Genomic DNA, 27,640 nt, shown 5'->3' on the forward strand with positions numbered 1-27,640 from the left:
CACAAGACCCTAGCAACCACTCAGAACACCATGGTAGCACCCTATAAACTGCTAGCAATGTATTCAATCATTTATAACACCATAGCAACTGCCTGCAACACACTAGCAACCACCCAGAACACACTAGGCACTCCATAGCAATGCTGTAAAACCACTGATTACACATTAGCTACTAACCGAATGCACTAGCAACTACCCTGAACACACTAGCAACACCCTAGAAACTGCTAGTAATGCTGCAAAACCACTTGGATCACCCTAGCAGCATAGCAATGCAGATAAATCACTCAGATGTATACGTAAGAGACCACTATGAACATCTTAGGATCACCCTAGAAACATGGGCAAGCACCACGTCCTCCAGAATAAGTACAAATCTATTTAAAAATGATGACAGCTGCACATGGACTCATTACTAAACTGAATTCAGAGAGAGAATGACAGACGTCAAGTGGTTTTCTTCATGGTATAATGTTTATTTTGTGAGGACTGAAGGGAGCTTTAGCTCACAGTGAGAGTCTAAACAATATATAATTTCCATTCAGTGGATATTACTTGTACAGAGAGAAGACACATTTTCCATGTCGCAGATAAGAGACGGGATGGCTTTTGTGGCGGCAGTGAGGTGTGTTGTGTACATGCAGTGTAATGGGCCATAAAGCTGCACGCAGACTGAATTCAGCTGTTGAATTTGAATCGTGCTGCGTGTTTGGAGAAATTTGGTTGGATTCCATTTTTGTTTTATTAAACACATGCCGGCCGGACGAGCATCTTGATAGTAAAGAAGTGTCTCTCTCTCTGTCTTAGGACACACGGCTCGTCTGCATGCAACACGTGTCTTTAGCGTGTGTTCGGGGCGTTCCGTTTCCGCACATCAGAGTCTGAGGACGAATGCTGAATTACTAATCATCAGTGATCATTCGGTTTTTGCTCTTTCCTGTGTGAACATTTTGTAGATTTGGAACATATTAGTTTTGAGAAGGTATTTCTGACAAAACCTCTCTCTGAGGACAATCATGTTTTCTGACAGGATAAGGTTACTGTCCATTATATAGTCTGATTTAGATAGCTGAGTAAACGTGTGTGTGTTTGGCTTTGAGGCAGAACTCTCAGAACATCTGCTGCTGTCACACAGACCGAATCACCAACAACATCATCCATTCAGACAGTCTCATTTAAACCCTCTAGTTTTAGGATTTTGTACCGTTCTAAACTGGAATGTTCTGGCATGTTTCAGATTTGGCACTATTTTTAGGTGACTAATAAAAGCTGAGTACCATTGATCATGTGAACTCTTTACAGCGATTCTCAGATTAAAGCTCTTCCTCAAATCATGCTGAAGAACGTGATCATCAGATTTTGTTCATGATATCATTAGAATACCAAATACAGAGACATTAAAAATGTATGTTTACTTTCACTCATATTGTCACACTGATAATGTCATTTCTAATGAAAACGCTTGTAAATAAGAAAATGAATTCTTTACGTCTCTTTTGGGCCACACTGTAGATAAACTTGCATGTAAAAATAACTCTATTATTTCTTAAAGCATTAGAATGCATGTAATATAATTTGTTTGGTTTATTTTGGACATGCTTTATCTTCGTAATACTCAGGCCAGATTGAGGGAATTAATTATATCCGAGTCCTTTTCTGTTCATAGAGATTAATGCTGGAGTCCAGATGCTTTTCCCCATAAAATCAAGTGCTGCTGCAACAATATAGAGGACATGAGATCATGGGAAATCTTCAGTACAGTTTCAAAAGCATCTCAGGATGCAGTAAATGATGTCATTTTTGCAAACTATTACCCATTTCATTACATTGTCCTGGCAGTTTAGAGAAATGTCCACTAGGGGTGTGCAGCGAAGCCATTATCTGTATTTGTATCTGTTCATTTGACACAATGATCTGTATCTGCTTTTTGGATAATCAGTCATAAAATATTTTTTATATTATTTCTGAATTAGGTATTGGGCTTCGGGCACATCCCTCATGTCCACTGTGTGGCGCTGAATGCGAGCGAAAACAGATGAGGATTTTAAAGTTCATGTGGAGTTTGGAGCTAAAATGAGTCATGCGCTACAGTTAAAGAGATGTCATGAGATTGTGTTGTGTGAGGAACAGAGTGAACGTAAGTGTTTCTGAACTGATGATCTGTCGTTTTACTCGTGATTTGTGTGAAAGTGAGTAAAAGTCATTGCTGTTGTAGCGCCTCTAGTGTTCATTTCACCAGGAAACTGACGCCACACCTACAATTACACTCGTGAAGATTAATTAACAAAAACATAGAAAGAGTAACGTGATTCTGTGAGACCATGTTGCTTGAAACAATGACAAGAGTGTGCAGAGCTGTATATAATATTTGTTCATGACCTATTAATGAACATTTTTAACATGCATTAAAATGTATTGTGTATTGAGAATGGACGAGTGCAGACGGATCAATAACCGGAGAAGAACATCAGAATGAAACTACACTTGACTCATCCCATTAACCCTTTGTGTGTGATTGCACCAAACCCACCTGCACCTAAACTCAGCACACGCTTGTACAAACATACAACACTTCATGACATGTCCTCTGACTTTGTGTTTATGATGTATGGTATAGTGCTGCACTTTCTTAGTCGACTAACGTAATGTGTAATAACTGCTGAAAATGGGGCTCTGACACCTGAACACATCAAGAACACGTCGAGAACACGTCGAGAACACGTCGAGAACACATCCAGAACACGTCAAGAACATGTCGAGAACACATCAAGAACACGTCAAGAACACATCCAGAACACGTCAAGAACACGTCGAGAACACGTCGAGAACACGTCGAGAACACATCAAGAACACATCCAGAACACGTCAAGAACACGTCGAGAACACATCGAGAACACATCGAGAACACATCAAGAACACGTCGAGAACACGTCAAGAACACGTCGAGAACACATCAAGAACACGTCGAGAACACATCAAGAACATGTCGAGAACACATCAAGAACACGTCGAGAACACGTCGAGAACACATCAAGAACACGTCGAGAACACATCAAGAACACATCCAGAACACGTCAAGAACACATCGAGAACACATCAAGAACACGTCGAGAACACATCGAGAACACATCGAGAACATGTCAAGAACACGTCCAGAACACATCGAGAACATGTCAAGACCACGTCGAGTACACCTCATAAACACGTCGAGAACATGTCAAGACCACGTCGAGAACACGTCATAAACACGTCCAGAACACGTCGAGAACACGTCGAGAACACATCAAGAACACAGAGTACACGTCAATAACACGTCGAGTTCTCCTTCAGTGTCACATCGTGACTGAAACGCAGCTTATGTGATGATGTGATTTATCAGAAAATATTCTTTTGCTCTTTAAGCCTGTAAAGGCTCATCTTCTGGAGAAAATACCACAGTATCAGCTTCATCTGCAGAGCAAATGCTGACAGGTCTCACTCTCTCTGTTTGACTCTCTGTCTGTCTCACCTCTACAGTGAGCTGGTGGATAATGCCAAACAGAATAATTCAGGTTGCAGCAGTGGCAGGCCTTGCGTGGGTGAACTGAAGGTAGATGCAGGTCTCGCTACGGTTTCTCTCAAATAGAAATGTTAATGACTGGCAAAGGCAGCTGGCACATTCATTTTTCACCCAGAGAGAGAGAGAGAGAGACAGAGAGAGAGATAGAGAGATAATCATGTGAAACTCTATTTCTGCAGTGCACAACCAATCGTGTGAGAGAACACGATTCACTGAGATTTACCTCACTGCTGAGAGAATAAGAATTTAACCTCATTTAAACTGTCCACAAGACATTGTTTCAATATACTTATATATATAATAGACTTTAAACACATGATTAAACACAGTACAAGAGAGAAGTGTAAAATTATGAAGTAATCAAAGACATTTACAGAAGAATGCTACAAGAGCTCAAGAGGACTTCTGCAAACGAATTATTAATGTGATAAAAAACTATATGTCAATGTGAGCTTGCTGGTATGTCAGTGCATACATTAATTCATATTGGCCCACAACAACAACACACAGATTTATCCATTTTAAAAGATTATGTTTATTTACAATATAAACACTTTTATATTTATTTGAATGATAACTTTATATATCATTCAAAACTATTACAAATAAATATAGGCTATTGATTACAAACAGAATAAAGATGAATATGAGTTTATTTTCCATTTTCTAAATCTACCAGATAATATATCAAAGGTTTTTTTTAGACAATAGGATAAACAACTTTATGAATATATATGAGATAATAGGAGACCTAAATTTATTCTTAAAGTTCTGAAGTTGTTAAAAAGTCCCGGAGGACAAGAATTCTCAAATATAATAAATTCAACCTATATTGATTTAGATGAAAATATCATCTAAACTTTCTTTCCACTTTGTTTGAAATAAAATATAACCTGTGAATGAATGAATTACACGTGTTACTCACGTAGGGTTCCCCCCCTGATGGAGGGAACGAGACATTGTGTCGATGAGTTGCCACTAGGGGTCACTCCTGCAGAGCCCAGACATCTCTGATTTTGAGAAAAGGCCAATGAAAATTGGCGTGTTGAATTTGCATGCCACTCCCCCGGACATACGGGTATAAAAGGAGTGACGCTGCAAATACACATCAGGTATCGCACTGAGGAGCCGAGCCAAAGACCCGGCGCTTTCAGCTGTTGGTTCAGTGTTGTGGCTGGATGGACACAACGTCTCATTCCCTCCATCAGGGAACGGAGGTTACGCTAGTAACCGAGACGTTCCCCGTCTGTCACTTACTCAACGTTGTGTCGATGAGTTAACACTAGGGGTCCCCATGGAAAATGCCACAAGAGCTGAACCGAGTTATGCAGACTGGCAGTGCGTGATGGGCAAACCTCTGTGTGCCTCGTAGCCAGCGCAGCAAGCCATCGCATAACTACCCCCAACAGACTGGCAGGCATGAAGTGGTCCCCTGCACCTAGGGCAACAGCTAACTGCTCAGAAGTATAAGGACTGGCTGGCCCAGCCAGGAGTGATGCCGTCTCTCTATTATTCTCCCCTGTAAAAGGAACGAAATCGTTCGGCTGGGGACCAAATATATGGTCCAAGCTGGGGGGTGTCCCTCCAAAGAGGAGGACACCGTGGAGACCACACCCAGCCCCAAGAGGGAGGGATTTTAGGTGGAATACACACATGGTCTTACCGGTTAGGAGTGGAAGCACATCGTGTGGAGCGGCGTTGTGGTAGATCCTACCCAAGGGGGGAGGAGTTACTACAAACACGGTGACCCAGGGCAGAGGGCCCTCTGTCCAAGGAAGATGCAGTTTACCGGTAGGGAAACAACCAGCACATGTGGAGCACTTACCTCAGTACGAGGGCCTAGTGACACCCGTACCGGGGTGGCAGCGAGCCTCTCCGAAGACTCGACGGCCGCTAGACTAGGGAGGAAGAACGTCCAGGGTTCACACTTCCTGTGAAAGCAACTGGGGAAAGAGCGCATGTCTTCGCCTCAAGGGAGGGGAAAGGCGCTATGCACAAGCGATACACCCGGCCAGCTGACCCAAACTTACCTGTTTGTGTCACCTGATAACACACGGGACGAAACTGGCTAAACCCTGAGGTTATAGAACCTCGCAAAGGTGTTAGGTGTTGCCCAATCCGTGGCTCTACACATGTCTGCTAGAGAGGCGTCATGGAACAACGGCCACGAAGCCGCAACGCCCCTGGTTGAATGGGCTCATAGGCCAGCAGGGGGCAGCACGTGCTGGGCATGGTATGCCATTGTGATGGCACCGATGACCCAGTGGGCAATCCTCTGTTTGGAGACAGCGCTTCCCTTCCACTGTCCACCGAAGCAAACAAAGAGCTGCTCGGAGCTTCTAAAGCTCTGCGTGCGGTCCATGTAGATGCGAAGAGCACGCACCGGACACAGCAACGCCAAGGCTGGGTCCGCCTCCTAAAAGGGGTCATGGTAACCTTGGGAACGTAGCCCGGTCGGGGTCTCAGGATGACGTGAGAGTAAGCCGGACCGAACTCTAGGCACAGTTCGCTAACAGAGAACGCCTGCAGGTCCCCTACCCTCTTGATGGAGGTGAGCGCTGTCAGGAGGGCGGTCTTCAGAGAGAGCGCCTTTGCTCTGCTGACTCAAGGGGCTCGAAGGGAGCTCCCCGAAGGCCTCGAAGGACCATGGAGAGGTCCCACGAGGGAACGAGGTATCGCTAGTCAAATCTTATAGTAATTCGTACGAGGTGGTCAGGGCTAGGGTACTGAACCCACATAATTTTTAGGCTTTGTCAAATTCACCTCCCCATCGCCATGTCTTTTCTTCAACGCTTATGTACCGTAATTTCCGGACTATAAGCCGCAACTTTTTCCCCACGCTTTGAACCTCGCGGCTTATACAATGACGCGGCTAATATATGGATTTTTCCCGCTTTCAAATTTTATAAAAAAATAAAAAAAAACATTTTGTGACGTGCTCAGTTTTTTGGCAGCGTGAAGCTTTCATTAGACCAATGAAATTGCCGAACGGGTTAAGGTCAAAACAACTTTTTTTGTTTACTGTTTAGATTAAATCGAGCGCGCTCAAACTTCCCATCATTCTGATTACGGTAGTCATTTTGTCACCCTCAAGACACGGAGAAATGCATATGATGCTGCTTTCAAGTTGAAGGTGATTGATCTGGCTGTTGGAAAAGCAAATAGAGCTGCTGCACGGGAGCTTGGTGTAATGAGTCGATGATAAGACGTTGGAAACAGCAGCGTGAGGAATTGACTCAGTGCAAAAAGACAACTAATCTGAGGCTATTCAACTCCGACACCGAAAGAGATGACTTCAGTGGTTTCAGTGCACAGGACGAGGAAGATAGTGACCAATGACTTTCTTGGTAGGCTACTGTTTACTGCAAATGTTTTATTACAAGCCGTGTGTGGCAGGGGCGTGGCTAGCGCCGTCCGGGAGAAAACCTGTAAGGCGCTTACACCTGCGCTAAATTATGTCTAACACCGGTGTCTAATTTCAAGTGCCCTGCTTCACGTGTCCTTCTTGGGAAAACTGTCACACGGTGACAAATTAGACACCGGTGTTAGACATAATTTAGCTCAGGTGTAAGCGCCCTTACTGCTTTTCTCTCCCGGACGGGCGCTTGACCACGCCCCCCTGCCACACCGAGTTTCGTTAAAGCCTATTTATTTTTGTTACAAGCCGTGTTTCGTTAAAGCCTGAGTAAAGTTTCAATGTACCGGTAGGCACCTGCGGCTTCTAGACAGGTGCGGCTTATTTATGTTTAAAATAATATTTTATTTAAAAATCAGTGGGTGCGGCTTATATTCAGGTGCGTTCAATAGTCCGGAAATTACGGTAATATTTGTATAGTTTTGGCAGGTTCTATCGGACTGTTGATGACTGGTGGGCTGTGGTGCCAGTGCTGTTTACACCTCTTGTGAATAATGAGTGGAGACGCAGAGTCTACAGTAGAGCCACAGGGACAATGCAGCCGCTTGTGTCACTTCATAGGTTGGGCCGGCGCAGCAGATGACGAATTCAAGCCTGATCACACAGTGAAATCGGAAAGAGATGGTTGACTTTTTTTAAAGTAAAAATTGGTACATGCTTACCGAAATTTAATTCACTGCCCCCAGTGGCCAAATCGGTATTTGTTGTGGGGTGTATAGGCACGCGTGAGCTACATTTATGTCCATTCACGTTTGCTCATGTCTGAGTAAGCCTTTCCATCTCTGGCCGAGCCTTTCTCGGGGTAACAGAATTTGTCAAATTGAATGGGAAATAGAGGAAGGATTGAAGTGCGGTCGAGCTAAAGAGAGAAACAGCAGCAATGTGATTGTGCAACTCTTGTGTTTCCATACTGGAGAGAGACAGAAGACAGATGTTGGTCTCTTTTCTTTATTCTCTCTCTCATTCTCTAGCAGCAATGATCTGAAACACTCTGACATCTTGAGAAACTCATGTGTGGCTGGAAATAAGCAGTAAATGAGAGCTGCAGGACAATCGTTGGTCAGTATCACATGAGGGATTTTCTGCAGGTGAAGCCGAAGCTCAATCTGAAGCCCAACGTAACAATTATAAGCAAGAACGGTTTCCTTGGAAACAACAGAGCCACGGCGTGCATATTTAAATGTGCTGCATGTGCTGAAGCTTGAAGCACTGAACTGTCATATTGTGCGATTGTAAATTGTGTCAAATCTTTAAGCCTTTTATCCATGATAATATGTGTGTGTGTGTATGTGTGCGTCATTTGTGCCTGCAGTGAAACCACAAACAGATTCAAACTGAGTTTTTGGGATAGAGGAGATATAGAGAGGAAACTTTATGCATACTATATAGTCATTTAAACAACATCACCTTGCTTTAATTTGATAGAAACAGGTCCGGGAGCTGTGCACGCACACCAGTGGCCGGTGTCACAAAGCAGGATTAAGCAGCTAGAAAGATACGTTTGAACTTAGTTAAAGCAAACTCTGAATTCACAGTACAAGTAAAGTGGATACGTTTTCATTGGGGTCATCACCATAGTAACACGCTAATTGGCTAACCTCAGTCACAGTCACTCCTCCCAGTATCTAATATCAATAATGATCGAATGACTTTCAAATATAAAAATGTAATCACTCCACAGTATACTGTAGATATATCACAAGTGTGAATGCCACCCAAACACCTTCTTATGAACATACAGTAATTCACTTGAAGAAGCACACTACCAAATATATCTTTAGTAGTGTATACACTATTGGATAGTGTGTTCATGTCTAATAGTAATAAATGATATTAGTTAATCATTTAAACGAATACTAAAGCTTTTAATTGACTTTTATTGCAAATCAACTTTGACCCTGTTCATCATGCTGGGAACAGCAGCTTTAAAAATAAAGACAAATGTGTTTATTTGCTCAAATAAACATGACAAGGTTTTGTACTTCTGGACCGATAGTTGATGATGTGATGTGAAGATGACAAACAATCGTGAATTTATTCAGTGAATATTTCCTAAATCATTTGTTTCAGTGTGCATCACTCTTCCCAAACGCTTTTGTTTATTTATTTTAAACTCGTGTGTATTTATATTGATTTGAACCAATGGTGTGAGTTTGGGGGCGGGACTATCTGATGTACAACCAACGGAAACATGAGAGAGATTTCTGTTAACATGACACTTCAGATGAGAATGATGCTTCATTTATTGGTGTAACATGAAGGCAGCGATTGTGTTCTCACCTAAGAACACACACACGTGTGGCCGGCTGACGTGTATTTTGTGTGTCATGTGACCGCAGGTCTGCAGATGTTTATAACATATGGTCAAGGAGGAGCGCGGCGATGCAATTGGCTGCAGGTACAGAACTGACGGCTTGGCAGATGATGTTCTTGGACAAATGTGCAGGAACACATATTAAATATGTTTGACTAGAGTGATCGTAGATGACACTGCTGCTTTAGAGAGAGATTTCTATTACATTTCAAAGAAGTTCTGATGCCACATGCACATGTTTTTAGAGCGATTATTGACATGCGTGATGAGACAGTAGATGAAACATCTTCTGATAATACACTATTGCTCAAAAGTTTGGACACAGCTACTCATTCTTAATTATTATTCAAAAATATGTCATAATTATACAAATAATTCAAAATAAACTATTTTATTATATGTAGTATGCACATAAAAAGGAAAGAAATCAAAACTGTTGTATCTGAGCATCTTTATCTTTTGTGTCTTATTTATACACAAGCAATTTATATTTATCAACAAAACTAATTTAAAGCATTTGATAAAACGTGCTGTGTGCATGTTTCATTCCCATTTAGATTTGTAACTAGTAACACCTAATAAACATGCAAAAAAAAAAAAAAACTGTATGTCCTCATATGTGGACAGCGGGAATAAGCAGAATATAAAATAATATCAAGCTATAGATATTCAGATTTCTTTCATCATAGTTTATTATGCGTCCAGGAGTGTTGATTATTCATGTTTTTGAGACGTTACAGATATTAAAGCTGATTGTTCAATGATGAAAGAGCCTACAGAGAGGAGGTGCACACTCTGACACGCTGGTGTCAGGAGCACAACCTCTCCCTCAACGTCAGTAAAACCAAGGAGCTTGTTGTGGACTTCAGGAAGAAAGACGGAGAACACAGCCCCATCACCATCAATGGAGCACCGGTGGAGAGAGTCAGCAGCTTCAAGTTCCTCGGTGTCCACATTACTGAGGAACTCACATGGTCCGTCCACACTGAGGCCGTTGTGAAGAAGGCTCACCAGCGCCTCTTCTTCCTGAGACGGCTGAGGAAGTTTGGAATGAACCACCACATCCTCACACGGTTCTACACCAGCACTGTAGAGAGCATCCTGACTGGCTGCATCACCGCCTGGTACGGCAATAGCACCGCGTACAACTGCAAAGCCCTGCAAAGGGTGGTGCTGAACTGCCAGGAACATCATCGGAGGTGAGCTTCCCTCCCTCCAGGACATATACACCAGGCGGTGTGTGAAAAAAGCTCGGAGGATCATCAGAGACTCCAGTCACCCAAGTCATGGGCTGTTCTCACTGCTACCATCAGGCAGGCGGTATCGCAGCATCAGGACCCGCACCAGCCGACTACATGATAGCTTTTTCCCCAAGCAATCAGACTGTTGAACTCTTGATCTATCAGGATCAATAATTAGCACTGCACTTTATTAATCTATAATCTCACACTGGACTGTCAACATATTCTCCTCAATACAACTGCTATATATATATATATACACATATATATTTCATATACTCCCACTTATTGTATTGTATTGTATATTCTGTTCTATATTCTGCATTGTATATAATTATTGTGTTGTGTAAGTATGTGTACATCTGATTTGTAAATTGTTTTGTGTAAGTATGTGTACATTTGATATGTAAATTGTGTTGTGTAAGTATGTTGTTTATTGTAATTGGTATATGTCTCGTCACTGTCATGACTGCTATGTTGCTCGGAACTGCACACAAGAATTTCACCTACTGTTGCACTTGTGTACATGGTAGTGTGACAATAAAGTGATTTGATTTGATTTGATTTGATTGATGTGTGAAAATGGATTTTGTGAAGTAGAATATCAAAGGAAACTAGAGTCGCTAATCTTTACAACCGTAAACAGTTTCAATCAGAAATCAGAGGTACTTTAGGAGCACTTCACGTAAATCAACAGAAACTCACAATATTAAATATCATGGATCAATATTTACAGTCTTTTTGTTTGTTTGTTAATGACAAAAAACTATTATAAAAAAAAGTATGAATTTAATGAATCAAAATTCTCAAGATTGTTTTGTTGTTGTTGTCAGGAGCATCTCTGGATGAAAAGCAGCAAATCTTGTGCGAATAAAACAAACGGCCTTCTTGTGTAAAACAATAACATCACGATTGTGACACCTTTCTACGGTTATTCCTTTATTTTTCTGCCCGTAGTTTTGCTCCATAATTATTGGTGAAAATAGTCACTTTGAACCCCCTCCATAAAATAATGGATGACTCAGTCATCCATGACATTTAATAATGTAGCTTTCATCAACATTAATGTTCATCTTTCATCAGAAAAAGTATTAACAAAATAAAAACTGTTTCTGTGCATGACAAAGGCACTGGTGTAAAGTGAGTTGTTATCTTGAGTTGTGCTCCAGTATGTATGAAGGTGTTTCGTGTGTTCTTCTGCAGGACATTCACACAGTAAAAGATGAAGTCGCAGGTTCCTCTGCAGATTCTGCTGTACGCTACAGTCATCAGGACTCTGAAGGTGGTGTCCAAACGCGGATCAGGTGAGATACAGCGTCCGTCTCCGCTGCAGGGGCGGACTGGCCATAGGGAGAACCCCCCTCAAAACTTTTGGGCTGTTTACTCTGTGAAACCGGGGGTGATTTCTCTTCCCTGTCCGCTCCTGCTCTGTGTCCTGATGTGTGTGTGTGCGTGATGTCCTGAGGAGCTGCAGACGCTTTGATCATCTGAGTTGAGTGTGTTCAGAAATGATTCAAAGCTCTGGATGTTTTTCTGATCGTATTTCCTGGTGATGATGATTAATGGTACTGTGGTCTGTGCTAGTTATGTGAGCATTCAAGCTGATAATATTCTCATTAAGATGTTTAAATGTGTGTCAGACAAGTGTTGATCAGGCCAATCGTGAGACGGGTTCTGACGTAAGCGTGAGAACGATCGCTTGGATGATTTCTCCATTCTAAAGAGCTTCACGTGTTTGTTGATAATGTGATCTGGACCGGCGTTTCTCGACTGCTTTTTGCTTCAGGATGCAGATTTAACGTTTGACATCATGTAGTGACCCAACGCTGTACCAAACTGATCAAACTAAAGGATTATTATTACCATGAACTGCACAATAATACACAAAATGATAACGACACAAACTCAATATGAAAATGTTTCCAGATGTCTGTTAAATTTCACTAGTTTCTTGCTTTTATTGAAGGTTTTCACGTTGATATCCTTCTAATCTGATGAGATTCTTGTGACGATGTCGATTTGTGTAGAGCTCTGATGTGTTTGTGGGGTAGTTTTCTCTTGTCTTTGATGGCTGGAAGTGAGGTGAATTATTTATTGTAGAATCATTTCCTGTGTATTTCTTTCAACAGTGTGTGTGTGTGTGTGTGTGTGTGTGTGTGTCCCGCTGTGGTCCAGCTGTCGTGTGTGTGTGTGTTGTGTGGATGGAGATGTGACTCTGTCATTATGGGGTGTAATCTGAGGCGGTGGGGTGTGATGGGGGTTTGCATGGAGACGGGGAACATATTGAAGGAGACACCTCAGGGGGGAAACACAGCCAACATGATGAATAATATCCGACAGTAACACAACACACACTGCAATGACAAACACATCCATGCACACAACAACACAACTCTCTTCTGTTTATGGCTGTTTCTTCAATGTCAGGTACTTTGATCTCTGTGGACTTCTAGAAAGTCTGGTTCAAAAATTCGTTCACACGTTTATTTAATTTGTCAGCTAATAATGTCCATCAGTGTGTGTTCATGCATCACAGGAGATTTATGAGCAATTCTGTGCTGAAATGATGCAGATGGAAAAGACATTTTTAAGTACACTAACTTTTGAACAAACATTATTAGAGGTGAAAGTGTTTGGTGTGTTTGAAATGACATCACAACTGTGGGACAGTCGTCATTTATGAAAGACTGAGAGAAATCATTTTCACACAATAAATATTGAAATAGTTTGTTTATTTCACTCTTTGTTTAGATGATCAGCGTTTTAAACGTGATATGTGTATTTTTATGATGGATTTTCATAGTTTGATATTGAATGTCTCGGTCTGAAGACTAAAACAGTCAAATCTAGACATAAAAGACATTTAAAAAGTACCAAAAATAAATGATGAGCGCCTGATGAAAAGTTTCCATTTCAGTTTTAGTGAGACCTTCATATAACACGAATAAATATTTTGAATCTTTTTGTTTTAATGAGATATGAAAGTGCCTGAAGTTGATCTGATCTCATTATAATTGTATTTGTATATAACTTTAAATGTACATATTTGTACTTTTAGACAGATGTTGAAATGTACTAACACATAAACATTTGACTGTCGTGTTCAGAATCGTGAGACAGAACTATCTGAATTTATTCATTTAAACTGCAGCATATTCTCAAAAGACATTTTGTGTGACAAAATACAATCTAAATGCGTAATGAATGATTAAATTATTACAGAATATATATCAATTTCAACATTTTAAAGCTGGATGTTGATTGCATCACAGCGGTGTCTGGTGCTGATGACTCGTCTGGGCTGCCACCTTCGGGTCTGCTCGACCAGTCTGAGGCTGACGAGCAGATGTCCGCTATGCTTTCCCGGGCCGCCGTGAGCACGAGGCTGGACTGGAAACTTCCGCCCCCCCCCCCCACGGCTAGTCGTTTGGTTCGTCAGGTCATGGCGCCGCTCATAGCCATTTTACTACCCAGATCCGATCTCCTCGCTCGTCCGTTCTCTCTACCCTTTACGGTGGGGTGGCCCACAGGTACACGGAGGTCTCCCAGGTGGATAGGGCGGTTGTGTTCCACCTGCGCCCGAGAACGCCGCCACCTGCCGGGATCGTCCGGTACTCCCCTCCAAGGCCTGTAGGATGACGTCGTCATTGACTTTGAAAGCCTACAGCGCCACTTGACAGGCCGTCTCCGCCCTACATGCCACAGCTCTCCTGCAAGTCCACCAAGCCAAGGCACTTAAATATCTGCACTTGGGTAGTCCTGACCCCGACGTGATACAGGAACTGCGTCTGCCACCGACTTCGCTCTCAGAGCCATGAAGGTCACAGCACAGCCACTTGGGCAGGCGATGGCCACCCTTGTGGTCCAGGAACATCAACTATGGCTTAACATTAAAGAGACTCTTTATGATGTTACTTCTAATCTGTCAAGTTAAAGTCAGATTAAAATGGAGTTGTGTTTGTCTGCTCACTTTTCATGATATATGTTTTTATATGTACGAAGTAATGTTCAGTCAGCTGCTCATTATTATGAAAGACACAGAACATATGTATATAATATATAGAAATATACATTATCCCTCTGATAACTCAATATTCCATGTCCATTTATTCATTTATGTGAGAATAAAGAGGTCGTGGAGTGATATGAGAGACAATGATGCGTCATTTTTCTGGAGATGTCCAGTCAAGAGCTCTTCACCATGAAGCGTCTTCACTCGAGGATCAGGACCCTCTTGATATCAGGAATCCTGTTCGCTTCTAGAGGTTCTTCAGATGAGGTTAAAACACTTCTTCATGTTTCATTAGTGTGTTGTTTGTGGCTTTCATCTGTTTACAGAAGAAAAATGAAGTCGCATGAAATCATATTTTTGACTTGATAAGAGCAGTTTAGTCTAGACAGGTGAAGTTGTTCAGGACAAACTTTGATGTTAGATTCAAAGTCCAGTCTGAAAGTTTATCTATACAAGTTTGATAGATATACAGACATTACAGTAAAACAAACACCAAACTAAAGAGAGAGAGAGAGAGAGAGAGAGAGAGAGAGAGAGAGAGAGAGATAGTACTGAAGTACATTAAGGCCGTGATTGGCTGCACATCCTCAGAAAGCAATCACTGCCTTAATGTACTTCATTCACAGTACTTTTATTTTCTTATGTTCATAATGTCGTGTTAAATGCATATTTTATTTTATATTGTATAGTGTATATTGTTATTATCGTTTTTTTTTTTTATTTGATTCATTACCTGGCACCTTATTTGAATTCTATATTTATTGTTATTTGTTACTATTTTATTATTATTATTTGTCTGTCATTATCTGTTTTGTGTATTAATGTTTGGCAATATTGTATGTAAACACAATCATGCAAATAAACTACTTTTAAATTTAAATGAAAAATTGAGAGTGAGAGAGACCAAGACCGAGAGAGAGAGACTGAGACTATTCGTCCCCCCTCAAACACACTTTGACCAGTCTCACATCAACACCAATCAGAGTAAAGCAAATTATAACGCAAAGAAACCTATTTGGACCATTGGAAAGAAGAAACTAAAAGCCAAAGTAGATCTGAATGTTATCTGGCCCTAAACAGAGAGTATGAGTTGGCAAAATATCTCTTTACTGTCAGAGATAGAAAACAGAGACAGACCCTAACCAAGTACAGGCTCAGTGACCACACATTGGCAAGTGAAACAGGAAGACACAAAAATCTGAATAACAGAATATGTGCTCACTGTTGGACAGGTGAGGTCGAGACAGAAATAAGGAATGTTTACTTAAACAAGTTTAACTCTGAAACTTCAGAATTTAAAGACCTAAATGACCTCTCAAAATTAAAAATACTCTTAGAAGGAGACAGGGCACATCTTACTGCCCCATATCAACATGCCACAACCTGAGGGACAGTGAAAGATCTGGACAAACACACACACACACACACACACACACACACACACACACACACACACACACACACACACACACACACAGAGACACACACACACACACACACACACACACAATGTGATGTGGTCAAATAAATAATAATAATAATAATTTATATTTTGCTGTTATTTATATATTACTAATAATTATATTATATACTATCCAAGTTATTGGACAAAATGTATTTTGCTTTTATTTTATTTATTCTATATGATGCTTTGGCAACATTGTTTTTGAAACTTTCATGCCAATAAAGCCCATAGAATTGAATTGAATTGAATTTAATTGAGAGAGAGGAGAGAGAGAGAGAGAGAGAGAGAGAGAGAGAGCAAGAGAGAGCAAGAGAGAGAGAGAGTGTGTGTGTGTGTGTGTCATCATATTACAGCTCTATTCAAACTGATATTTTAATTTACTTTTTCCTCTCTCTTCCTCATTGCTCATTTGTATTGTATTTTATTATCATTATTATTCATTTGTTGTATATACATGTTTTTTTATGTTTGTAATGTGTTTATTACTCAATGCTTTGGCAACATTGTACACTGTATACAGTCATGCCAATAAAGCTCATTTGAATTTTAATTTGAATGAGAGATAGAGAGACCGAGATTGAGAGAGACTAAGAGAGAGAGAGAAAGAGAGAGAGAGAGAGAGAGAGAGAGAGAGTGATAGAGAGAGACAGAGTGAGAGAGAGAGAGAGCACAACTTAAAAGCAGATTAAAAAATATTGTCAATGATCTAAACAACTTTACAGCTCAAATAATTCACAAGTTTTATCATAAGATTTCATGCAAGTATAAAATAATAATGCAATTAAAAGCGTCACATTTCTGTCCTTAAACCCTCCAAAAATGATCCTCATTGACTTCCATTGTAAGTGTCTCACTGGAAATGTATTTTTGCATCATAAATGTTGTCCATTGAGCTGAACTTGCAGTGAACCCGAAAGGCCATTTGTGGGTTTGTTTACATTTGAATTTTTGAAATTTTTGAGTTTGAATTCACGAATATCCTGCTGCTGTAAGATCTGTTGTGATCATTTAGTAAAATAACAGTATGTTGGCTTCATCGAACACATAATTAGTTTTAGGATGCTTGATTAAACATTTCATTATTGAAGCAGATCTCACTGGTTCTTTACTGGATTTTACTGTCGTCTTTCTCTGCTTTTGATTCAGCATAAATATGAAATGCTTACATGCACAGATCTTCATACCTGCACACATTTCACATGTTCTTCCACAGCTCAGGATTTCAGAATGCTGATGTTAATGAAATACAGGAGTGAACAGCACAAAAGATAAACCCTCATTAATCACATAGAAGACATCTTCATTTAAAATGAACAATATACTAAAGCTACTGGAGTGGCCATATACATTACCAATGTACTGATCATATGGATTTGCACACAGTTTATAGACATATAACCAGACAATCACTTTGCTGGATTAATAATGCAACACAATTCATAATAATAATGAATTTAAAGTGATATTTTGTTACATTGTATTAATATCAGCATCATGAAAATCTTCTATCAGCCTGTGAGTCGTTTCATTACTCCAGTCATTATTTATATCAGATCTCTTAATGCAATCATTAATAGAACCAATTCACTAAGTGTTTGACCTCTGACCTGAACACTTTCATCACATGTTAAGCACATGATACAGTAAGAGTCATTTGTGTGGCTTCTTCCTTCTTTACTGAAGATAAGAGCAGGTCTGTGGTTTACTCACCTGTTTCCTCTGATGCCAGGAACAGGACGTCCAGGTTTAGCATCATGGGTCAGTGGAGTAACTGCATAATTCTGCTTCCAAAACATCTTTCTCCGTTGACGACAATTCAAAAGTAGCCTTGCATTCTGACTCGATATTAGTTTTTTCTCCTAAGAATCCTGTAAAACTCATACAATTCAAAACATTACATTCTGTGTGTAGGAGATGTTTGAAGGGCTCTGAAAAGTGTCCTGTTTCGTATTCTATACACACAACCCCTAAACCCAACACATCCCCTAAACCCAACACAACACCTAAACCCAACACATCCCCTAAACCCAACACAACCCCTAAACCAAACACATCCCCTAAACCCAACACAACCCCTAAACCAAACACATCCCCTAAACCCAACACAACACCTAAACCCAACACATCCCCTAAACCCAACACAACCCCTAAACCAAACACATCCCCTAAACCCAACACAACCCCTAAACCAAACACATCCCCTAAACCCAACACAACCCCTAAACCAAACACATCCCCTAAACCCAACACAACCCCTAAACCCAACACATCCCCTAAACCTAACACATCCCCTAAACCCAACACAACCCCTAAACCCAACACATCCCCTAAACCCAACACAACCCCTAAACCCAACACATCCCCTAAACCCAACACAGCCCCTAAACCCAACACAACCCCTAAATCCAACACAACCCCTGAACCAAACACAACCCCTAAACCTAACACATCACCTAAACCCAACACAACCCCTAAACCCAACACAACCCCTAAACCAAACACAACCGCTAAACCAAACACATCCCCTAAACCCAACACAACCCCTAAACCCAACACATCCCCTAAACCCAACACAACCACTAAACCTGACACAACCCCTAAACACATCGCCTAAACCCAACACAACCCCTAAACCAAACACAACCCCTAAACCCAACACAACCCCTAAACCAAACACAACCCCAAACCCAACACATCCCCTAAACCCAACACAACCCCTAAACCAGACACAACGCCTAAACCCAACACATCCCCTAAACCCAACACAACCCTTAAACCAAACACATCCCCTAAACCCAACACAACCCCTAAACCCAACACATCCCCTAAACCCAACACAACCGCTAAACCAAACACATCCTCTAAACCCAACACAACCCCTAAACCAGACACAACCCCTAAACCCCACACATCCCCTAAACCCAACACAACCCCTAAACCCAACACAACCCCTAAACCAAACACAACCCCTAAACCCAACACATCCCCTAAACCCAACACAACCCCTAAACCAGACACAACGCCTAAACGCAACACATCCCCTAAACCCAACACAACCCTTAAACCAAACACATCCCCTAAACCCAACACAACCCCTAAACCCAACACATCCCCTAAACCCAACACAACCGCTAAACCAAACACATCCTCTAAACCCAACACAACCCCTAAACCAGACACAACCCCTAAACCCCACACATCCCCTAAACCCAACACAACCGCTAAACCAAACACAACCCCTAAACCCAACACAACCCCTAAACCCAACACAATCCCTAAACCAAACACAACCCCTAAACCCAACACAACCCCTAAACCCAACACATCCCCTAAACCCAACACAACCCCTAAACCCAACACAACCCATAAACCAGACACAACCCCTAAACCCAACACATCCCCTAAACCCAACACAACCCTTAAACCAAACACATCCCCTACACCCGACACAACCCCAAAACCCGACAAAACCCCTTAACCCAACGAATCCCCTAGCCTTGCATTCTGACTCGAAATTAGTTTTTTCTCCTAAGAATCCTGTAAATCTCATACAATTCAAAATATTACATTCTGTGTGTAGGAGATGTTTGAAGGGCTCTGAAAAGTGTCCTGTTTCGTATTCTATAGACACAACCACTAAACCCAACACAACCCCTAAACCCAACACATCCCCTAAACCCAACACAACCCCTAAACCCAACACATCCCCTAAACCAAACACAACCCCTAAACCAAACACATCCCCTAAACCCAACACAAACCATAAACCCAACACATCCCCTAAACCCAACACATCCCCTAAACCCAACCCAACCCAACCCCTAACCTCAACACAACCCCTAACCTCAACATATCCCCTAAACCCAACACAACCCCTAACCTCAACACATCCCCTAAACACAACACATCCCCTAAACCAAACACAACCCCTAAACCAAACACATCCCCTAAACCCAACACAACCCCTAAACCCAACACAAACCGTAAACCCAACACATCCCCTAAACCCAACACATCCCCTAAACCCAACCCAACCCAACCCCTAACCTCAACACAACCCCTAACCTCAACACATCTCCTAAACTCAGCACATCCCCTAAACCTAACCCAATCCAACCCTTAACCTCAACACAAACCATAAACCCAACACATCCCCTAAACCCAACACATCCCCTAAACCCAACCCAACCCCTAAACCAAACACATCCCCTAAACTCAACACAAACCGTAAACCCAACACATCCCCTAAACCCAACCCAACCCCTAACGTCAACACAACACCTAACCTCAACATATCCCCAAAACCCAACACAACCCCTAAACCTAACACATCACCTAAACCCAACACAACCCCTAAACCCAACACCACCCCTAAACCCAAGACATCCCCTAAACTCAACACATCTCCTAAACCCAACACAACCCCTAAAACCAACCCAATACAACACCTAAACCGAACACAACCCCTAAACCAAACACAACCCCTAAACCCAACACAACCCCTAAACCAAACACAACCCCTAAACCCAACACATCCCCTAAACCCAACACATCCCCTAAACCCAACACAACCCCTAAACCAGACACAACACCTAAACCCAACACAACCCCTAAACCCAACACAACCCCTAAACCCAACACATCCCCTAAACCCAACACAACCCCTAAACCCAACACATCCCCTAAACCCAACACAACCCCTAAACCCAACACATCCCCTAAACCCAACACAACCCCTAAAACCAACCCAATACAACACCTAAACCGAACACAACCCCTAAACCAAACACAACCCCTAAACCCAACACAACCCCTAAACCAAACACAACCCCTAAACCCAACACATCCCCTAAACCCAACACATCCCCTAAACCCAACACAACCCCTAAACCAGACACAACACCTAAACCCAACACAACCCCTAAACCCAACACAACCCCTAAACCCAACACATCCCCTAAACCCAACACAACCCCTAAACCCAACACATCCCCTAAACCCAACACAACCCCTAAACCCAACACATCCCCTACACCCGACACAACCCCAAAACCCGACAAAACCCCTTAACCCAACGAATCCCCTAGCCTTGCATTCTGACTCGAAATTAGTTTTTTCTCCTAAGAATCCTGTAAATCTCATACAATTCAAAACATTACATTCTGTGTGTAGGAGATGTTTGAAGGGCTCTGAAAAGTGTCCTGTTTCGTATTCTATACACACAACCCCTAAACCCAACACAACCCCTAAACCCAAAGCATCCCCTAAACCCAACACAACCCCTAAACCCAACACATCCCCTAAGCCAAACACAACCCCTAAACCAAACACATCCTCTAAACCCAACACAACCCCTAAACCCAACACAAACCGTAAACCCAACACATCCCCTAAACCCAACACATCCCCTAAACCCAACCCAACCCAACCCCTAACCTCAACACAACCCCTAACCTCAAAATATCCCCTAAACCCAACACAACCCCTAACCTCAACACATCCCCTAAACTCAACACATCCCCTAAACCCAACACATCCCCTAAACCCAACACAACCCCTAAACCCAACACATCCCCTAAACCCAACACAACCGCTAAACCAAACACATTCCCTAAACCCAACACAACCCCTAAATCCAACACAACCCCTGAACCAAACACAACCCCTAAACCTAACACATCACCTAAACCCAACACAACCCCTAAACCCAACACCACCCCTAAACCCAACACATCCCCTAAACCCAACACAACCCCTAAACCAAACACATCCCCTTAACCCAACACAAACCGTAAACCCAACACATCCCCTAAACCCAACCCAACCCCTAACGTCAACACAACCCCTAACCTCAACATATCCCCTAAACACAACACATCCCCTAAACCCAACACATCCCCTAAACCCAACACAACCCCTAAACACAACACAACCCCTAACCTCAACACATCCACTAAACTCAACACATCCCCTAAACTCAACACAACCCCTCAACACATCCCCTAAACCCAACACATCCCCTAAACCCAACACAACCGCTAAACCAAACACATTCCCTAAACCCAACACAACCCCTAAATCCAACACAACCCCTAAACCCAACACAACACCTAAACCTAACACATCACCTAAACCCAACACAACCCCTAAACCCAACACAACCCCTAAATCCAACACAACCCCTAAACCCAACACAACACCTAAACCTAACACATCACCTAAACCCAACACATCCCCTAAACCCAACACAACCCCTGAACCAAACACAACCCCTAAACATAACACATCACCTAAACCCAACACAACCCCTAAACCCAACACCACCCCTAAACCCAAAACATCCCCTAAACTCAACACATCTCCTAAACCCAACACAACCCCTAAACCCAACACATCCCCTAAAGCCAACACAACCCCTAAACCCAACCCCTAAACCAAACACATACCCTAAACCCAACACAACCCCCAAACCAAACACAACCCCTAAACCCTACACATCCCCGAAACCCAACACAACCCCTAAAACCAACACATCCCGTAAAACCAACACATCCCCTAAACCCAACACAACCCCTAAACCAGACACAACCCCTCAAAACATCCCCTAAACCCAACACATCCCCTAAACCCAACACATCTCCTAAACCCAACACATCCCCTAAACCCAACACAACCCCTAAACCCAACACAACCCCTAAACCCAACACAACCCCTAACCTCAACACAACCCCTAAATCCAACACAACCCCTAACCTCAACACATCCCCTAAACCCAACACAACCCCTAAACACAACACATCCCCTAAACCCAACACATCCCCTAAACCCAACACAACCGCTAAACCAAACACATTCCCTAAACCCAACACAACCCCTAAATCCAACACAAACCCTGAACCAAACACCACCCCTAAACCAAACACAACCCCTAAACCAAACACATCCCCTAAACCCAACACAACCCCTAAACCCAACACAACCCCTAACCTCAACACATCCCCTAAACTCAACACATCCCCTAAACTCAACACAACCCCTAAACTCAACACAACACCTCAACACATTCCCTAAACCCAACACAACCCCTAAATCCAACACAACCCCTGAAACAAACACAACCCCTAAACCTAACACATCACCTAAACCCAACACAACCCCTAAACCCAACACCACCCCTAAACCAAACACAACCCCTAAACCAAACACATCCCCTAAACCCAACACAACCCCTAAACCCAACACAACCCCTAACCTCAACACATCCCCTAAACTCAACGCATCCCCTAAACCCAACACATCCCCTAAACCCAACACAACCCCTAAACCCAACACATCCCCTAAACCCAACACAACCGCTAAACCAAACACATTCCCTAAACCCAACACAACCCCTAAATCCAACACAACCCCTGAACCAAACACAACCCCTAAACCTAACACATCACCTAAACCCAACACAACCCCTAAACCCAACACCACCCCTAAACCCAACACATCCCCTAAACCCAACACAACCCCTAAACCAAACACATCCCCTAAACCCAACACAAACCGTAAACCCAACACATTCCCTAAACCCAACCCAACCCCTAACGCCAACACAACCCCTAAACTCAACACATCCCCTAAACTCAACACATCTCCTAAACCCAACACATCCCCTAAACCCAACACAACCCCTAAACCCAACACAACCCCTAAACACAACACAACCCCTAACCTCAACACATCCACTAAACTCAACACATCCCCTAAACTCAACACAACCCCTCAACACATCCCCTAAACCCAACACATCCCCTAAACCCAACACAACCGCTAAACCAAACACATTCCCTAAACCCAACACAACCCCTAAATCCAACACAACCCCTGAACCAAACACAACCCCTAAACATAACACATCACCTAAACCCAACACAACCCCTAAACCCAACACCACCCCTAAACCCAAAACATCCCCTAAACTCAACACATCTCCTAAACCCAACACAACCCCTAAACCCAACACATCCCCTAAACCCAACACAACCCCTAAACCCAACCCCTAAACCAAACACATCCCCTAAACCCAACACAACCCCCAAACCAAACACAACCCCTAAACCCTACACATCCCCGAAACCCAACACAACCCCTAAAACCAACACATCCCGTAAAACCAACACATCCCCTAAACCCAACACAACCCCTAAACCAGACACAACCCCTCAAAACATCCCCTAAACCCAACACATCCCCTAAACCCAACACATCTCCTAAACCCAACACAACCCCTAAACCCAACACAACCCCTAACCTCAACACAACCCCTAAATCCAACACAACCCCTAACCTCAACACATCCCCTAAACCCAACACAACCCCTAAACACAACACATCCCCTAAACCCAACACATCCCCTAAACCCAACACAACCGCTAAACCAAACACATTCCCTAAACCCAACACAACCCCTAAATCCAACACAAACCCTGAACCAAACACAACCCCTAAACCTAACACATCACCTAAACCCAACACAACCCCTAAACCCAACACCACCCCTAAACCAAACACAACCCCTAAACCAAACACATCCCCTAAACCCAACACAACCCCTAAACCCAACGCAACCCCTAACCTCAACACATCCCCTAAACTCAACACATCCCCTAAACTCAACACAACCCTAAACTCAACACAACACCTCAACACATTCCCTAAACCCAACACAACCCCTAAATCCAACACAACCCCTGAAACAAACACAACCCCTAAACTTAACACATCACCTAAACCCAACACAACCCCTAAACCCTACACCACCCCTAAACCAAACACAACCCCTAAACCAAACACATCACCTAAACCCAACACAACCCCTAAACCCAACACCACCCCTAAACCCAACACATCCCTAAACCCAACACAACCCCTAAACCCAACACATCCCTAAACCCAACACAAACCCTAAACCCAACACATCCCCTAAACCCAACACAACCCCTAAACCCAACACATCCCCTAAACCCAACACAACCCCTAAACCCAACACATCCCCTAAACCCAACACATCCCTAAACCCAACACAACCCCTAAACCCAACACAACCCCTAAACCCAACACAACCCCTAAACCTCAACACATCCCCTAAACCCAACACATCCCCTAAACCCAACACAACCCTCAACACATCCCTAAACCCAACACATCCCTAAACCCAACACAACCGCTAAACCCAACACATTCCCTAAACCCAACACAACCCCTAAACCCAACACAACCCCTAAACCCAACACAACCCCTAAACCCAACACATCACCTAAACCCAACACAACCCCTAAACCCAACACCACCCCTAAACCCAAAACATCCCCTAAACTCAACACATCTCCTAAACCCAACACAACCCCTAAATCCAACACAACCCCTAACCTCAACACATCCCCTAAACCCAACACAACCCCTAAACACAACACATCCCCTAAACCCAACACATCCCCTAAACCCAACACAACCGCTAAACCAAACACATTCCCTAAACCCAACACAACCCCTAAATCCAACACAAACCCTGAACCAAACACCACCCCTAAACCAAACACAACCCCTAAACCAAACACATCCCCTAAACCCAACACAACCCCTAAACCCAACACAACCCCTAACCTCAACACATCCCCTAAACCCAACACATCCCCTAAACTCAACACAACCCCTAAACTCAACACAACAACCCAACACATTCCCTAAACCCAACACAACCCCTAAATCCAACACAACCCCTGAAACCAAACACAACCCCTAAACCTAACACATCACCTAAACCCAACACAACCCCTAAACCCAACACCACCCCTAAACCAAACACAACCCCTAAACCAAACACATCCCCTAAACCCAACACAACCCCTAAACCCAACACAACCCCTAACCTCAACACATCCCCTAAACTCAACACATCCCCTAAACCCAACACATCCCCTAAACCCAACACAACCCCTAAACCCAACACATCCCCTAAACCCAACACAACCGCTAAACCAAACACATTCCCTAAACCCAACACAACCCCTAAATCCAACACAACCCCTGAACCAAACACAACCCCTAAACCTAACACATCACCTAAACCCAACACAACCCCTAAACCCAACACCACCCCTAAACCCAACACATCCCCTAAACCCAACACAACCCCTAAACCAAACACATCCCCTAAACCCAACACAAACCGTAAACCCAACACATTCCCTAAACCCAACCCAACCCCTAACGCCAACACAACCCCTAAACTCAACACATCCCCTAAACTCAACACATCTCCTAAACCCAACACATCCCCTAAACCCAACACAACCCCTAAACCCAACACAACCCCTAAACACAACACAACCCCTAACCTCAACACATCCACTAAACTCAACACATCCCCTAAACTCAACACAACCCCTCAACACATCCCCTAAACCCAACACATCCCCTAAACCCAACACAACCGCTAAACCAAACACATTCCCTAAACCCAACACAACCCCTAAATCCAACACAACCCCTGAACCAAACACAACCCCTAAACATAACACATCACCTAAACCCAACACAACCCCTAAACCCAACACCACCCCTAAACCCAACACATCCCCTAAACTCAACACATCTCCTAAACCCAACACAACCCCTAAACCCAACACATCCCCTAAACCCAACACAACCCCTAAACCCAAACCCTAAACCAAACACATCCCCTAAACCCAACACAACCCCCAAACCAAACACAACCCCTAAACCCTACACATCCCCTAAACCCAACACAACCCCTAAACCAACACATCCCTAAACCCAACACATCCCCTAAACCCAACACAACCCCTAAACCAGACACAACCCCTCAAAACATCCCCTAAACCCAACACATCCCCTAAACCCAACACATCTCCTAAACCCAACACAACCCCTAAACCCAACACAACCCCTAACCTCAACACAACCCCTAAATCCAACACAACCCCTAACCTCAACACATCCCCTAAACCCAACACAACCCCTAAACACAACACATCCCCTAAACCCAACACATCCCCTAAACCCAACACAACCGCTAAACCAAACACATTCCCTAAACCCAACACAACCCCTAAATCCAACACAAACCCTGAACCAAACACAACCCCTAAACCTAACACATCACCTAAACCCAACACAACCCCTAAACCCAACACCACCCCTAAACCAAACACAACCCCTAAACCAAACACATCCCCTAAACCCAACACAACCCCTAAACCCAACGCAACCCCTAACCTCAACACATCCCCTAAACTCAACACATCCCCTAAACTCAACACAACCCCTAAACTCAACACAACACCTCAACACATTCCCTAAACCCAACACAACCCCTAAATCCAACACAACCCCTGAAACAAACACAACCCCTAAACCTAACACATCACCTAAACCCAACACAACCCCTAAACCCTACACCACCCCTAAACCAAACACAACCCCTAAACCAAACACATCCCCTAAACCCAACACAACCCCTAAACCCAACACAACCCCTAACCTCAACACATCCCCTAAACTCAACACATCCCCTAAACCCAACACATCCCCTAAACCCAACACAACCCCTAAACCCAACACATC

The 27,640-nt window shown here is 43.0% G+C and overlaps 1 protein-coding gene across 1 annotated transcript in view; it reads left to right on the top strand.

The window, feature by feature from the left end:
* Positions 1 to 27,640, top strand: part of LOC127632445 (interleukin-1 receptor accessory protein-like 1-B) — a 443,487-nt gene that overhangs the window by 14,458 nt on the left and 401,389 nt on the right. Inside the window, exon 2 of the mRNA XM_052111029.1 lies at positions 11,733 to 11,833. Within this exon, the coding sequence (XP_051966989.1) occupies positions 11,752 to 11,833 (82 nt within the window). The 5' untranslated portion in view covers positions 11,733 to 11,751. The remainder of the gene's footprint in view (positions 1 to 11,732; positions 11,834 to 27,640) is intronic.

This window comes from Xyrauchen texanus, chromosome 39, assembly GCF_025860055.1.
Source record: "Xyrauchen texanus isolate HMW12.3.18 chromosome 39, RBS_HiC_50CHRs, whole genome shotgun sequence".
In the NCBI taxonomy this organism is placed as follows: Eukaryota; Metazoa; Chordata; class Actinopteri; order Cypriniformes; family Catostomidae; genus Xyrauchen; species Xyrauchen texanus.